Genomic DNA, 15675 nt, shown 5'->3' on the forward strand with positions numbered 1-15675 from the left:
AAGGGAATCTTCTTGGAAAACTAGCAGACGACCTTGAGACTTGGCCCCAAATCAAATTAGCCTTTTCGTGTTCACGAGCAAACAGGTGTCTGAGGGATGCAGAGATCTGAGTATGAGGGAGAGCGGGAGGAAGAAGGCCTTGGTATGGGACTCTGCCATCCCAGGATTTGCCCGGTAGAGATGCTGATGCTTCATCAGGTCCTGGCTCTGACTGTTCCATCTCCTCCAGCTCCTCTTGGCACAAGCCCAGCCTCCCCCAGGCTCTGTTTCAAGTTTAAGAAGAAACCAGATCGTCTGCAATTTATGGGTATATGCCAGAGGGCCAGTATTTCTGGCTTAATGTTAGCTGTTCCTTTCTGTTCTTGTTAGTTTTGTGTTCTTTTGAAGTTTCTTTCATTTTGGACTGCAGTACACTAGCAAAGGGCTTCCCAGGTGGCTCAATGGTAAAGAATTCACCTGCCAATGTGGGAGACAATGGAGATGCGGTGTTAGAAATGGCAACCCATTCCAGTATTCTTGTTTGGGAAATTCAATGGACAGAGGAGCCTGGTGGGCTACATAGTCCATGGGGCAAAAGATTGGACATGACTTAGTGACAACACAACCACAACAACAACACTAGCAAAAGCTTGTTTGGAGCTCTTTAGTGCTCATAAAGGAGTTTTCAGTGGTAGTGAAGAGGCAGTGCAGCCCAATGGTTAACACCGTGGCTTTGGACGCTGTATCAGTCAGGGTAGACGAGGCCGTGCTGCCGTAACAAACATCACCCAGGTCTCATTCATGCCACATGTCTCAGGATGCATGCATTGCCATCACAAAATATCATAGGCTGGGTGGATTAAGCAATAGACATTTGTTTCTATTGTTTAGAAATAAATTCCAAGTCTGGGGAGTCTGAGATCAACATGTCAGCAGGTGTGGTGTCTGGTGAGAGCTCCTTTCCTGGCTCACAGCTGGCTGCCTTCTCCCTGTGTTCTCCCGTGGCACTTGAGCACTCGAGTTCTCTGGTGGGAGCTCTGCTCAACGTCATGCGGCAATCTGGATGAGAGGTGAGTTTGGGGGAGAATGGATACGTGTATACGTTTGGCTGGGTTGCTTTGCTGTGCACTTGAACCTATCACAACATTTTTCTTTTTAAATTTATGTTTGGCTGCCCTGAGTCTTTGCTGTTGCGTGCGGGCTTCTATCTAGTTGTGGCCAGCAGAGGCTACTCTCTAGTTGTGGTGTGGTGGCTTCTCTTGTGGAGCACGGGCTCTAGGGCACGAGGACTTCAGTACTTGTGGCTTGCATGGGCTTCCATTGTCCTGTGATATGTGGAACCTTCCTGGACCAGGGATTGAACCTGCGACCCCTGCATTGTCAGGCAGATTTTTAACCACTGGACTGCCAGGGAAGTCCTATCACAATATCGTTCATTGCTGTATTCCAATATAAAATAAAAAGCTTAAAACTTTTTTTTCTTTTAAGAAGAAAGTTCCCTGGTGTGTCTTCTTGTAAAGGCACTAATCTCATCATAAGGACCTTCCCCCTCATGACCTCATCTAAGCTTCATCACCTCCCAAAGGCCTCACCTCCAGATACCATCACAATGGGAATTAGGGCTTCAACAGATGAATCTGGGGTACAAACATTCAGCCCATCCCAGTCATCTGGGGCTGTGTTTCTGTCATCCTCCCATTGGAATCCAGGTTCATGAAGCTGTCAACATCTGGGGCATTGCTATTCAGCATGGCAGAGGGAAAGAGAACATGGTTGAATTAAGCCCTGGCCCCGTCTTCAAGTGACATGTGTCTCTTCTGCCCGCATTCAAAAGCAAGTTATTCATCTATGTGTGACTTCAAAGAGGGGCATAGAAAGTACAATCCTGGCTTGTGCTTAGGTGAGAACTGTATTACTGGTAACAGCTCCAGCGATCGCCAGAGTCACACAGTCTAGACATTGCCATGAAGATATTTTCTAGATGTGACTAACATTCAAATCAATGGACTTTCAATAAAGCAGATTACCCTCCATAATGGGGGTGAGCCTCATCTAATCAGTTGAAGGCCTTAAGAGCAAAGATTGAAGTTTGCTCTTCCCCCAAAAAATTTGGCCTCAAGCCTGCAACTTGGAAACCCTAGAACTTCCAGGCTGCCTGGTTTGCTTTCTGGATTTTGGACTCAATACTGTAACAGCAGCTCTTCCCTGTATTTTTAGACTGTTAGGCTGCCCTATGATTTTGGACTTGCAGCCCCCACAATTGCATGAGCTAATTCCTTAAAATACCCATCTGTCTATCTATCTCCATTTGAAATTTATGTATTTATTGGCTATGCTGGGTCTTCGTTGCTGCAAGAGGGCTTTCTCTAGTTGAGGGGAGTGGGGGTCACTCTCTAATTGTGATGGTGGGCTTCTCTTGCTGAAGAGCACAGGCTCTAGGGCACTCGCGCTTCCCTAGTTGTGGCTCGTGGATTCAATAGTTGCAGCTCTCAGGCGTTAGAACACAGGGTCAGGAGTTGTGGTGCACAGGCGTAGCTGCCTCGAGGCACCTTCCTGATCCAGGGATCGAACTCATGTCCCCTGCATTGGCAGACAGATTCTTACCCACTGGACCACAAGGGTAGCCCTATCTATCTCCTTTTGGTTCTGTCTTTCTGGAATAACTTGACTAATTAACCCCTCAACCTGTCAACATCCAGTCCAGAGCTAAGCCTTGTTTTCTTGAACCTGCTCCCAAATCACCTAATACAAATGCAAATCCTGTAATGAGGACTGTCTAACCTTCTCTAATAAAAAGGATGCACTAAATAATAATTATCAAAATAATGTGTCATAATAAATACCATGTACATCTACTGAAGTAAATGACACTAAAAGCATCTAGCCATTGATAATATCGCAATGATATTTGAATTTCTGGAAGCTGCTTTCCTACTTTGAGAAAAAGTAAGGGTTTTGGACTGAACTTGTGGATTTCCTGTGGGCTCTTGTGCTAGCTCTGGGCTAGCGGAGTCATCAGTCATCCTATGAAAAGAGGATTCTTGGGACTTCCCTTGTGGTCCGGTAGCTAAAACTCTGTGCTCCCAATGCAGCAAGCCTGGGTTTGATCCTTGGTCAGGGAATTAGCTTCCACATGCTGCAACTAAAGATCCCACATGCTGTAAGGAAAATTGAAGATCCCATGCGCTATAGCTAAGACCTGGAACAGTCAAATAAGTAAATAAATATTTAAAAAGAAACAAAGAACTCTTGCTTTTGCTTGCCACTCATTACTTTAGTACTAACCCCTTGCCTTAGCCCGTCTCTCAAACTCAAGTACACTCTGTCCTCCACCCTTGCAGTGCCTCTTTGCTTCATCAGCCTTTGAATTTCTAGAATTTATTATTTTTTAATAAATTAATTGATTTATTTGAAATTTCAGCAATTCATGAATGATATTGTTTTCCTGGCTTTAGTTTTGGGGAATCCCATTGGATGGCAAGGAGATCAAACCAGTCGATCCTAGAAGAAATTAACCCTGAATATTCATTGGAAGGACTGGTGCTGAAGCTGAAGCTGAAATACTTTGGTCACCTGATGGGAAAAACTGACTCATTGGAAAAGATCCTGATGCTGGGAAAGATCGAGGGCAAGAGGAGAAGGGGGCAACTGAGGATGAGATGGCTGGATGGCATCACTGACTCAATGGACATGAGTTTGAGCAAACTCTGGGAGACAGTGAGGGACAGGGAAGCCTGGTTTGCTGCAGTCCCTGGGGTCGCAAAGAGTTGGACACGACTTAGCGACTGAGCAACAGCAACATTTATGTGGGGTCTCCTCCTGGTTATACTGCTCTAGCCAGCCTTGGGCAAACAACCTTCCCAGAAGTTGATTAGCTCTGGGCCTCTTTTTAATAATAACAAAGTCACTAAAATTTGCTGAGCACTTACTCTGGGCTTGAAACTGTGCTCATAAATTATTTGCACATAAACTTAAGTGTTCTAGAAATCATCTTACTTAATCCTTGCAACAGTTCCACAAAGTTGATATATTATCAAGGACATTTTTATAGATAAGGAATTTGAGGCTCAGAGAGGTTAAGTTACTTGCCCAAGGTCACACATTGTGGTGGAGCTGGGCTTTAGATTTTTCTGGCTCCAAAGCTTGTGCCTTAATCATAATGTTGTGCCACTATGAAGGCAGGATTCTGGACAGTTCTGAGAGAATCTCTCTTTCTTTTAAAGCATTTATTCATTTATTTGGCTGTGTCAGGTCGTAGATGCAGCATGTAGAATCTTTCACTGCAGCATGTGAGTTCCAGAGCACTCAGACTGAGTCGTTGCGGTGTGAGGCTTTGTTGACCCTGCAGCACGTGGAATCTGAGTTCCCTGACCAAGGATCCAACCCGCATCTCCCACACTGGAAGGTGGATACTTAACCACTGGACCACCAGGGAAGTCCCTGGGTAGATATCTCAACAGCAAGAATAAAGAGGTATATCAGTCAGGGGTGGTCATGGGAGCTGAGCCACCGTGAGTGGTAGAGCATCTGGGACATCAGACCTTCCATAGTTGTGGAGGGAGCTGGGGAGCTGAAGACCAGAGGAATTACTGACCAGTTGATCTGAGGAGTCAGGAACGTCCAGTTGCTAACATGGCGTTGTGAAGCTTGTGAGATTCGTCTAGGTTGCCTCTGTGTAGCCCCCGCCTCCGTGAATCAGCAGGTAAGCTGATGGCAAAATGGTGTGGCTAGGGCCACTGTTGGTCAGCACGGCATCAGGTGAAAAGGAGAGCTAAATGCAGAGCAAAGGAGAATGAGGATGTGCCTGAACCCATGTGATCTTTGTGACCATCCATCACTGCATGTGACAATGATGTCCTTTGGAGAATAGGAAGCTGCCACTTCCTATGCCCTTTCCCAGTCTCATGCATGTTCCTCTGTGGGTCAACTCTGCCCTGAAACCATGCGGGAATGCTGAGAGATGCAGCTCCCAGAGAAACCTAGGGGACATAGGACGACAGAGCACAGAGGTTACTCAAGGTGGTCAACAGAAGCCAAGGACTGGGTGTGCAGTTAAGGTGTTGCAGGAAGGGGGACCCCTTCCAGGACCCGAGAGCAGGTTCTTATCTAACACTCGGAAATGAATTGTCCAAGGAGACACACATGTCGACAAAGCAAGAGACTTTATTGAGAAGGGTCGCCCCAGGTGGAGAGCAGGAGGGTAAGGGAACCCAGGAGAACTCCTGGGCCATGTGGCTTGCAGTCTGGGGTTTTATGGTGATGGGATTAGTTTCTGGATTGTCTCTGGCCAATCACTGTGACTCAGGGTCTTTCCTGGTGGCGTACGCCTTGCTTAGCCAAGATGGGTTCCAGCAAAAAGGATTCTGAGAGGGGGTAAGACATATGGCATCTCCTTTTGTGCTTTCCCGAACTCATCTGGTTGGTGGTGGCTTATTAGTTCCATGTTCCTTACCAGGACCTCCTGTCATAAAATAACTCACGGAAATGGATACTATGGTGCCTGGTCAGAGTGGGTGGTTTCAGTCACTGTGTTTTCCCTAACAAAAGGCCTTGATTTTTGTTTTTTTAAATATTTATTATTTATTTTGTCTGTGCCAGGTCTTAGTTGCAGCATTCAGGGTCTTTTAGTTGCAGCATGTGGGGTCTAGTTGTCTGACCAAGGGGTGAACCCTGGGCCCCCTGAATTGGGTGCATGGAGTCTTAGCCACTGGACCACGAAGGATGTCCCTTGTCCAGGGCCTTGTGATGGTGAATTTTGTGTGTCAGTTTGATGGGCCAAGGGGTGCCCAGATACTTGGTCAAACATTCTGGGTGGGTCTGTGTGGGTGTTTTTGGATTTATTAACATCCAAATGGGGCTTCCCTGGTGGCTCAGACGGTAAAGAATCTGCTTGCAATGTGGGAGACTTGGGTTCGATCCCTGGGTCAGGAAGATCCCCTGGAGAAGGGAATGGCTACCCACTCCAGTGTTCCTGCCTGAGAAACCCCATGGACAGAGGAGCCTGGCGGCCTACAGTCCGTGGGGTTGCAAAGAGTCGGACACGACTGGAGTAACAGCAGGGCACAGCACCTGAATGCGTATACTGAGGAGAGCAGAGTGCCCTCGTCCAAAGAGTGGGAGGTCTGCCTGCCTGCTGAGCTGGGACCCCAGTCTCTTCCTGCCTTTGGACTCAAGCTGAAACATCAGCTCTTTTTGGGTCTGGAGCCTGCTGGTTCTTGAGCTGGAACTTTAAACTCAGACTGAAACGACACCATCACTGTTGATTTTCCTGGGTCCCCAACTTGCCAACTGCACATCTTAGGACTTTCCAGCCTCCTTAATTTTGCGAACCAATTTCTTATAGTAAATCTCTTTCTCCCTCTATATACATCCTGTTCGTTGTTTCTCTGGAGAACCCTGACAAACATAAATCTAGAGAAATCTACTAAAACCTTTGGAAAAACTTGTGTACTGTTGGTTTGGAGTTAAGAGCTAAAGGTCAGCGTGTTCTGCTGTGAAAACTTGCTAGTCGTTTAGTAATTTGGGGAAAGGATCTTTTAATTGAGTGGATTTCCTTTGCAATTGGGAGATGTTATACTAGTCAGTTATACTTACAGAGCACGCTAACAGCTTTGGAGGTTTGAGGCAGCGTCTTGTCGCTTCTTTAGAGCGTTGAGTGACTACTGAAGCTTGAAATCGACTCAGGGATTGGTTTTCCTCCCTGTTTTCTCTGTGTAAAGTGAGGTCAGACCCAGCACTCTTTTGGTGATATCATTACATTTACAAACTTTTTCAGGAAACTTAAAAAAAAAATCCTTATTGTTAAAACATGCTATTTACTTCTGTTTTATTATTTTGCTAAATCCTCAAATCACGGTCTTTGTGGACTAGAGAGAATTGTAGAGATAATCCGGCCTGACTTTTCCCAAATCATGTTCACAAAACATTTATTCCTAAATTTTCATAGGTGATCCTTCAAAATAGGGATTCAGTGACCATGTAGGTTTGAAAAGGCAGCATACACACCCTCCCCCTTTTGAAGAATCCAAATGCACTTTAATAAAGTTTGAGATACCTCTTTTAAAAAAATATTTATTTGTTTGGTTATGCTGGGTCTTAGTTGCAGCATACTGCATCTTTAGTTGTTGTTGCGACATGTGGGATCTTGTTCCCCGACCAAGGATCAAACCTGGGCCCCCTGCATTAGGAACACAGAGTCTTAGCCACTGGACCACCAGGGAAGTCCACCCAAATGCACTTTAGTAAAGTTTGAGATACTTCTTAAACTTTGAAATGTGTGTATCAAGTAGGCAGTTGGAAGATGGGTCTGGATTTCAGGGTCTGGGTTGGAGTTGAATATACAGATTTGGAAGGTAAAATATTTAATATCATGGGAACAGAAGAGATGAGTAAGGAGAGTTTAGAAGGCATGAGTGTGTGAGGGCTGGAAGTGGTGCAGCTCTCTTGTGACCATGAGGGAAGGATCTAGGAATGGAGCCAAGACTCAGAAGATGGCATTGATGAGGCAAGTGACAGAGAGAAACTTCAGCTGCTATAGCTGATTCTACTATACTTTTCAGCTATAATACTAGTAAATTCTTTTTGAACTTAGGTTTTTATGTTATTTCTATGGGAAGAGTCCTGACTAACATAACATCTCCCAATCCCTTATCTCTGTCTCCTGTGTTTCCCCATCTCCTTTGCTGTCATGGAGGAGAATCAGCTGACCCAAAGATGCCAGAATTCACGTGTTGTGCTGTGAAAACTTGCTAGTTGTTTAGTAATTTGGGAAAAGGATCTCTTAATTGAGTGGAATTTTCCTTGCAGTTGGGAGATGTTATACTACTCCCCTTATCCTGAGGAGCAAAGGGGAAGGCACAGCTTACCTCAGTAAGTGTCTGTTGTGGACATTTCAGGCAAGAGTGGAGGAATCAGTTAAGAATGGGTGAATATGGTTAAGGATTTTATGTTTGGATTATTAGCAATCAACCTAAACTGACTCTGGCCAACATAAGCCAAAAAGGAACTTAATTGGAAGGATCACTTTTTTGGAAGGTTTCCCCCACAAAATCAGAGCAAGCGGAACAAGCTGAACAGCAAACCAGGGGAAGGGGAGGGACCAGAGCCGCTCTGGGGAGCCTCAGCAGGCTGGCGTTACCCTCCTCTCTGAGCTGCCCATCCACTGATGGGATACAGATGCAAGTTCTGCTCTCTCTGGTTCAAGCTTGAAGTGACTTAGAGAAAGATGCTTTTGGGGAGAGAGTGTGAGGTAAAATGAAGATCCCCAGCCTGGTTCCCAGGAGTCTACCCAGCACATCTGAGTCGCTTGGCAACAGGTCAGGAGGTGATTGCCATGACCTCTCTGAGGATGGAGCCATTCTTGGGCTTCTCCAGGATGCTTGAGGCCTACAAGGGGTTAAGAACAACCTCTGCAGGGACTTCCCTGGCAGTCTAGTGGCAAAGACTCTGTGCTCCCAATGCAGGGGACACAGGTTCAATCCCTGGTCAGGGAACTAGATCCCACATGCTGCAATTAAGAGTGAGTGGCGCAACTGAAAAAGATCCTGTGTGCTGCAACTAAGACTTGGTGAAGCCGAATAAATAAATTATTGTTGTTGTTCAATTGCCAAATCGTGCCCGACTCTTTGTGAGCCCATGGACTGCAGCACACCAGGCTTCCTTCCCTGTCCTTCACTAACTCCCAGAGTTTGCTCAAATTCATGTCCATTGAGTCAGTGATAAATAAATACTTAAAAAAAGAAAAAGAACAACCCCTGGGGGCCTTCATTGCTTGTAAGTCCCAGTGAGGGTGCTTTGGCCCTCACACTGTCTCAGATTCTGCCCATCCTGGTCTGACATCTTTAATCTTTATTCTTTCCCCTTTAGACTATGATCTTCATCTTTGAGTAACTTTCCTTTTACTCTACTCTTTTCCCTCCTCCAAGCTCCCCAGCTACTATAGACAGAATTAGTGAGAAGACAGCTCACTGTGTGTGGGCTCTCATGAGACACCAAATCTGCTGACACCTTTATCTTGAAGTGCCCAGCCTTCAGAGCTGGGAGAAATATAGTTTTGTTGTTCATAAGCCATCTAGTCTATGGAATTTTGTATAGTAGCCTGAATGGACTAATACAGCACCCTTTAAAAAAATGATTCTATTGAAAAAATAATCATTACTATTAAAAATAATTATTCACACAGTACCACAATTTTTCAATGAAAAGTAAATTTGTTTTTCCTCCCTGGGCTTTCTGTCTCTTGCCAGAGGCAATGATCACTATCAGTCTCCTGAGCATCTTTTCAGATGTAGTGTATGTTTATATCTCTATATAGACCCTACATATTTTATTTTTTTTGTCTTTTTTAATTTTACTTTTAAAAATATTACATATTTTATTTGTAAACACAACAAAGAAGATTGAAAACACACTCTTCAGTACTTTGCACTTTTCACTTAGTGAAGTACTGTTCTCGTCAGAGGGCATCTGTTTCATTCTTTTACGTGGTTGCATAGTATTCTACCGTGAGGTTCCCCATGATGGACGGGCTCATGTGACTACACATGGTGCTGCAGCGAACATCTTTCTACATGGTGCTTCAGGCACCGGAGCCAGTACATCTGTCAGAAACAGCAGTGCTTTCCACCAGACTTCCCCGGCATGGCCTAGTTTGGCCACTTCCTCTTTCTCTCTGCTCCTTCAGTACCCGCAATATACCGACTGACAGACTCAAAGGCCAGCAGTGACCCCTTCCCCAGTGCATCAACTCTGACTTTTCCACAGAATTTGATCCCGCTTCCTACCCTTCTCTGACACTGTCCTTGCTTGGCTGATAGGAGAGATAACCTTTGTCCTGGCCTATCTCTAATCCTGCTTTTCCTGCGTCCTTTCCTGTCTCCCGGGGTCACCTTTGGCAGGAGCCTGAGGGCGAGGGACCTGCAGGGCCAGCCCTTTCAGCTCTTGGTTGACCCACCAGGCTGTCACACCCATTGACCTCACCTCTGGAGGAATGTGAGATTTTCATCAATTGGAGTTCAAACTTTCCTCTATGCTCAAGCCTTTCATAAAAAAAAAAAAAAGTGTGTTCTTTTTAATTCTTGCATTTATCATTGTTTTCATATCAAAAAGTGTAAAGAATAACCAAAAATAAAACAAAAGAATAACACAGGAAATGCCAATTTGTCCACCATTCAGCTTAATAAAATGTGACCAATATAGGTGAAGCCTCTTTTGCCCCCTAGAGATATGCACTGTCTTTAATCTGAGATTTTTCCCATCCTTGCATTTTACTTGAGTCCTGTATTTCTGATTGACTTCTTTGGACATTTCCATATGGGTATCTCTCAGTATGGTTAAATGCAAACACATGTGATTCCATTTATATAAAAGGAAGAATGTGCTACATGAATCAGTCAATCAATCAATCATCTGGCCACCTACAGAAATCCTTCCAGAAAGATCTATATCACAAATTGCCTAAACAGAACACATTGGCAATAGCATGGGGGACTCCACTCAGTACTCTGTAATAACCCATATGGGAAAAGAGTATGAAAAAGAATAGATATGAGAATATGTATAACTGAATCACTTTGTATAATACAACCTCATAAATCAACTATACTCCAATATAAAGAGAAAAAAACAAGCAAAGAATGCATTGGTAGGCCTGTTTGCAAATTCTGTTTTATACACCCCAATATTAATGGTGATTGTTTCTGTATGCTACGACTACGGATAATTTTGCTATATGCCCAACTGTTTTTTCAAAGTTTTCAACAGTGGAACATAGACATTGGAACATTCAATAGACATTGAATAGATGTTCAACAGTGGAACATAGACATAACATAGACATATGTTATAATATTATATTAATTTATTGTTGTTGTTCAGTCACTAAGTCATGTCCGACTCTTTTTGATCCCATGGACTGTAGCACACCAGGCTTCCCTGTCCTTCACTATCTCCCAGAGTTTGCTCAGATTTATCTTCATTGAGTTGGTGATGCCATCCAACCATCTCATCTTTTGCTGCCCCCTTCTCCTGCCCTCAGTCTTTTCCAGCATCAGGGTATTTTCCAATGAGTCGGCTTTTCACATCAGATGGCCAAAGTACTGGAGCTTCGGCTTCAGCATCAGTCCTTCCAATGAATATTCAGTGTTGATTTCTTTCAGGATTGACTGGTTTGATTTCCTTGCTGTTCAAGGAACTCTCGAGAGTCTTCTCCAGCACCACAATTCGAAAGCCTTATATTAATAGTCATATATTATTATTATGTCCCAAATATGTCTTCCCCAGCCCTCTTTTACCTATCTCTTTTTTTTTTAAACCTCTTTTACCCTAGAAGTAAAAATAGAAGTTGCCTCTTTTATCCTATAAGTCTCTATTTGTCAGAATTCTGGGATTCTTCCTAGGTTTAAAACCTGGTAGTCGTGCTTCATACTCCTTTCTTCTCACATTCTTCTATCTTAAAAAAAAAATTGTTCACTTGGCTTCACCGGTTTTAGTTTAGGCATGCAGAATCTTTACTTGCAGCAAGTGAATGCTCAGTTGCAGCAGGTGGGATCTAGTTCCTTGACCAGAGATCGAACCGGGCCCCCTGCTTTGGGCACATGGAGTCTTAGTCACAGGATTACCAGGGAAGTCTCCCCCTCTCACATTCTATCTTCCCACTATACTTTGTGGTTATTTGAGTGCATTTCTATCTCCTCTAAGAAATGGCAACCTGCTCCAGTATTCTTGCCTGAAAAATTAGAGGAGCCTGGTGGGCTCCAGTCCAAAGGGTCACAAAGAATTTGACACAACTGAGTGACTACGCACGCATGCACAGTCTCCTCTGTTAGATTTCAAGTTCCTCAGTGGCTCAGACCTTGTCTTCTCTCTCTCCCTGGGGCCCATCACAGCACAGCTCACAGAGCAGATGCTCCAGAAATGGTCACTGAACCTCCTGCTTGATGCCTGGGGCTTGTTGACGATCCTGCAATTGTCACCTGCTTGAGAAATCTCCTCTATAAATAAGCAGTTTCTGTTTCAAGTATGGTTCGCTCTTGCTGCATATACCCCCTCTCCTACCCAACGCAAGCCTCAAACTTAGAAACTGGAATTAGTGTTGGTATTCAAATCCTTAGCCACAGTACAAAGAGTCAGCCCCCTTAAGAACCAAGTCATCAATGTGACGTTCTGGTTTTTTTTCCTTGACATTCTGGGTGCCGTCACTACATTTGCTGGGGAATTCTCATCAAGAGTTTAGGTGTCCTTCCATGCCGTCCTTTCTGTGGTTTCCTTGTTGCATTTTGTGATCCAGTTCCAGATGGCTCAGCGGTGCTCCCCAAATGAATATTTTGACAGATTGCTGAATACTTGCAAATCGTGTCAACTTCGATGCCCTAATACCCCTCCTGTAATATGTCAGCATTACTGTAACACAAGTAAGTAATCCTGTTTGAACGATTACTTGTTGGTGTGAAGTATTTGCTCTGTGTGTGTGTGTGTGTGTGTGTGTGTGTGTGTGTGTGCGCGCGTGCTTAGTTGCTCAGCTGTGTCCGACCCTTTGTGACCCCGTGGACTGTAGCCCACCAGGCTCCTCTGTCCATGGGGATTCTCCAGGCAAGAATACTGGAGTGGGTTGCCATGCCCTCCTCCATGGGAATCTCCCCAACCCAGGTCTCCCACGTTGCAGGCAGATTCTTTACTGTCTGAGCCACAGGGAAGCCCAAGAATACTGGAGTTGACTGTTTATTCAAAGAAGAAACATTATGGGGAAGGTGGTGAGATTTTCTGAATCAAAAAGAGAAAGAAAATAAGGCAATCATTTAAATGCCAATAGGAATGGATACTTTTTCAGAACTCAACTCTATTTTATTCTGTGATCTTAGCAACATAGATTTTTATCATCTCTCCTAATTAAGTATTAACTTAGAATTTAAAAGTCAAAGCTGAGGAATTAGGGGAACAGGATGGCAAATAATCTTGACCTGATGTGAATATTATGTTATCAAGTTCATTTTCTCTCTGATGTTCTTTTGATTCAGTGAAAGGAACAAATACATTTCTCTGGACCTGTTTGGGCCTGAGCTTGATAGTTTCCTTGACAGTTTTCTTATTGATGTTCTTGCTAAGGAAGATGAGCTCCGAACCATTAAAGGACAAACTTAAAAACACAGGTTGGTTTGATGGTTGATCTTTGAAATCTCTTTCCAAGAGGTGGCTATTGTGAATTTCAATTCCTTTTCTTCTTTCATGTTGTGTATCTCATCTGGTAAGTGCCCTTTTGAGTATGTTAGATGACAGTTGGGTTAAATAAACTCTTGGGAGAAGTGAGTTTCCTTTCCAATGTTTACACCTTCTTTGTTGATGTCATACTATGTGAGCCTTCCTCAACATTCTTCCTTTGGTATTTACTCTTTTGAAGTACTGAGGCCTCCTTGGGAAACATCCATCCCTTTGACCAAAGTCAGCACATTGATTAAACATCACAGTATCAGAAATAGCTAGCCGGGTCTGGTACTAAGTGTATTTGACAAAATTGGTGACTGTATTTTCATACAGATACAAGTGTTGTTGGCTCAGATGAACATTCTACTGCAGAAAAAAGCTAGAAATGAATACCAGTTGCTCCTGGATTATTTAAGCAATCATCTCAAAGATCTTTATCTTTATTAAGCAGTAGAGAATCAGTCCCAGAGAAGTGAATATTCTGCTGAAGAGTTTCTTAAGAGAAAAATATTTCAGCGCCTTTGCCCATGAGCTAATTTCTAAATGCTTCGCAGTCGTTGCCCTATTTCTTTATGCGTGTATTTTCCGTGCATAATCTATAAGGCAACATCTCGTCTGCTTTCTAGTGCAGAAAGGGGAGGAAGACGGCTGTTCCACACCATTTACTCATTTCTCTTTTTTTGCCTGGGGCCTGAGAGACAGGTGGGGAGTGACTTTAACAGTGACATTTTGGAAGATGGAGGTATACTGTGGAATGTTGGGAAAGTATTAAAATGTGCCCGCACAGGTGTGTAATGAGGACACAACAGACTCCTTCCTTATGGGATCATGAAAGATTCATTAAAAAAAAAAAAAGTAATCTGCCCAATGCTCTGTAAGAGAAACATCTTTACTTTGAATTGTAAAGTGTCACCCCAGAATCACTTTGGTATGCTGTAACACATGCTGATCTGTCATTTCACAGTTATAAAAAGGGTCGGTATTTAATGCATCCAAGGGCCAAGTGGGTCAGAAACGAATGTGGTGGGTCACTGGAGGTTCCGTGATAGGGGAGCCTGTGCCCAGCTTGAAGGAGACAAAAGCTATTGATTGACTCCCAAGTGTTTTCCTGTAGGAATGTCAGTTCCCACTGGCCATATTTTGTTGTCTTAAAAAAAAAAATAAAGTAAAAGAGGGACTTCCAGTGTGGTCCACTGGTTAAGACTCTGCACTTCCACTGCAGGGGGTATGACTTTGATCCCTGGTGGGGGAAGTTCTTCGACCCTTTGGACTTTGTGACCCTATGGACAGTAGCCCACCAGGCTCCTCTGTCCGTGGGATTCTCCAGGCAAGAATGCTGGAGTGGGTTGCCATTTCCTTCTCCAGTGGATCTTCCTGACCCAGGGGATTGAAACTGCGTTTCCGTGTCTCTGGCAGTGCAGGCAGATTCTTTACTGCTAAACCACCTGGGAAGCACCCCCACGCCATGAGGTGTGGCCACAAAAAAAGAGAGATCAGTTGTCTAGATTTGTATGTAAAATCTCTTGAATTTCAAACGTGGGCCAACATAAAACAGATAAGCAAACACTTTAAAAATACTGTATGCCCTAAAGTGAGCATGTCTTTGAACCCAACGTGGCCCATGGTCTTTCAGCTCATGACTTGGGGTGTAAGGCCTGCTTCTTCTGGGGAAAGACTTTTGTCTCCTGTTGCTTTGATCCCTGATGCATGCTGCTAAGTGTGGCACAACCAAGCACCCTGAAAGATTTAGGATAAATCTTTCTGTTTTGTGCATTCAGGAGCGGTTCTCCAGAAGAATGCTAATGCAGACCTGGATGTTAGCAATAACAGCAGTATCGTGGCTGAACCTCTTCTTTCGAGAGGCCTGGGGTACACAGTAGAAGAATGTATGTGTGAAGACTGTGTCAGGAGCAAACTGAAGGTCGATTCTGACCATTTCTTCCCCCTCCCAGCGATGGAGGAAGGCGCGACCATTCTTGTCACCACGAAAACAAACGACTACTGCGACAGTCTGCTAGCCACCACCAGTGTCACGGGGATGGAGAAATCAATTCCTACCAGATAATTAACCATGTCAGTGGTATAGAGCTACTTGGAAAATCTTTGTCCTAAGGGAAGGATGGTGTGTCAGATCTCTTTAAGATGATTGTACTTGTCAGCGGATGATATGGCTTCCCATCCTCTAATTCTGGAAAATGTTTATGTTAGCAATGTTTTTCTACCTTATTGTTGGGAGCTTAACTCTGGAAGTTTCCTTGGTTTTATGATTAAACTGACTCACTGAAAATAAAAAAAGCACCTCAATGTGTAGATCCCATAGTCACATATTTCTATGGCTAGGCGGCTTCTCTCCTATACATGCACACATACATTTCAGGACAGACTGGATTTCTCTCTTTATTGTTAAAGGAGAGCAAGGTGATCCAATGTACTCTCTGTATATAGAAGCCTGGAGTCAGCCACCCTGATTCAGTGTGCAGGGCGTGACTGGTGCCTGAC

General features: G+C 44.1%; 1 protein-coding gene across 1 annotated transcript; it reads left to right on the top strand.

Annotated features, from left to right (window-relative positions):
• The first annotated feature begins 12126 nt into the window (after positions 1–12126).
• On the top strand, positions 12127–15486 carry TNFRSF17 (TNF receptor superfamily member 17). Its single transcript, XM_043915610.1, has 3 exons — positions 12127–12389; positions 12993–13124; positions 14955–15486. Exons 1-3 carry the CDS (start codon positions 12272–12274, stop codon positions 15239–15241), a joined length of 537 nt encoding a protein of 178 aa, XP_043771545.1. The 5' UTR covers positions 12127–12271; the 3' UTR covers positions 15242–15486.
• Positions 15487–15675: the final 189 nt, after the last annotated feature.

Source organism: Cervus elaphus, chromosome 10 (assembly GCF_910594005.1).
Source record: "Cervus elaphus chromosome 10, mCerEla1.1, whole genome shotgun sequence".
Classification (NCBI taxonomy): domain Eukaryota; kingdom Metazoa; phylum Chordata; class Mammalia; order Artiodactyla; family Cervidae; genus Cervus; species Cervus elaphus.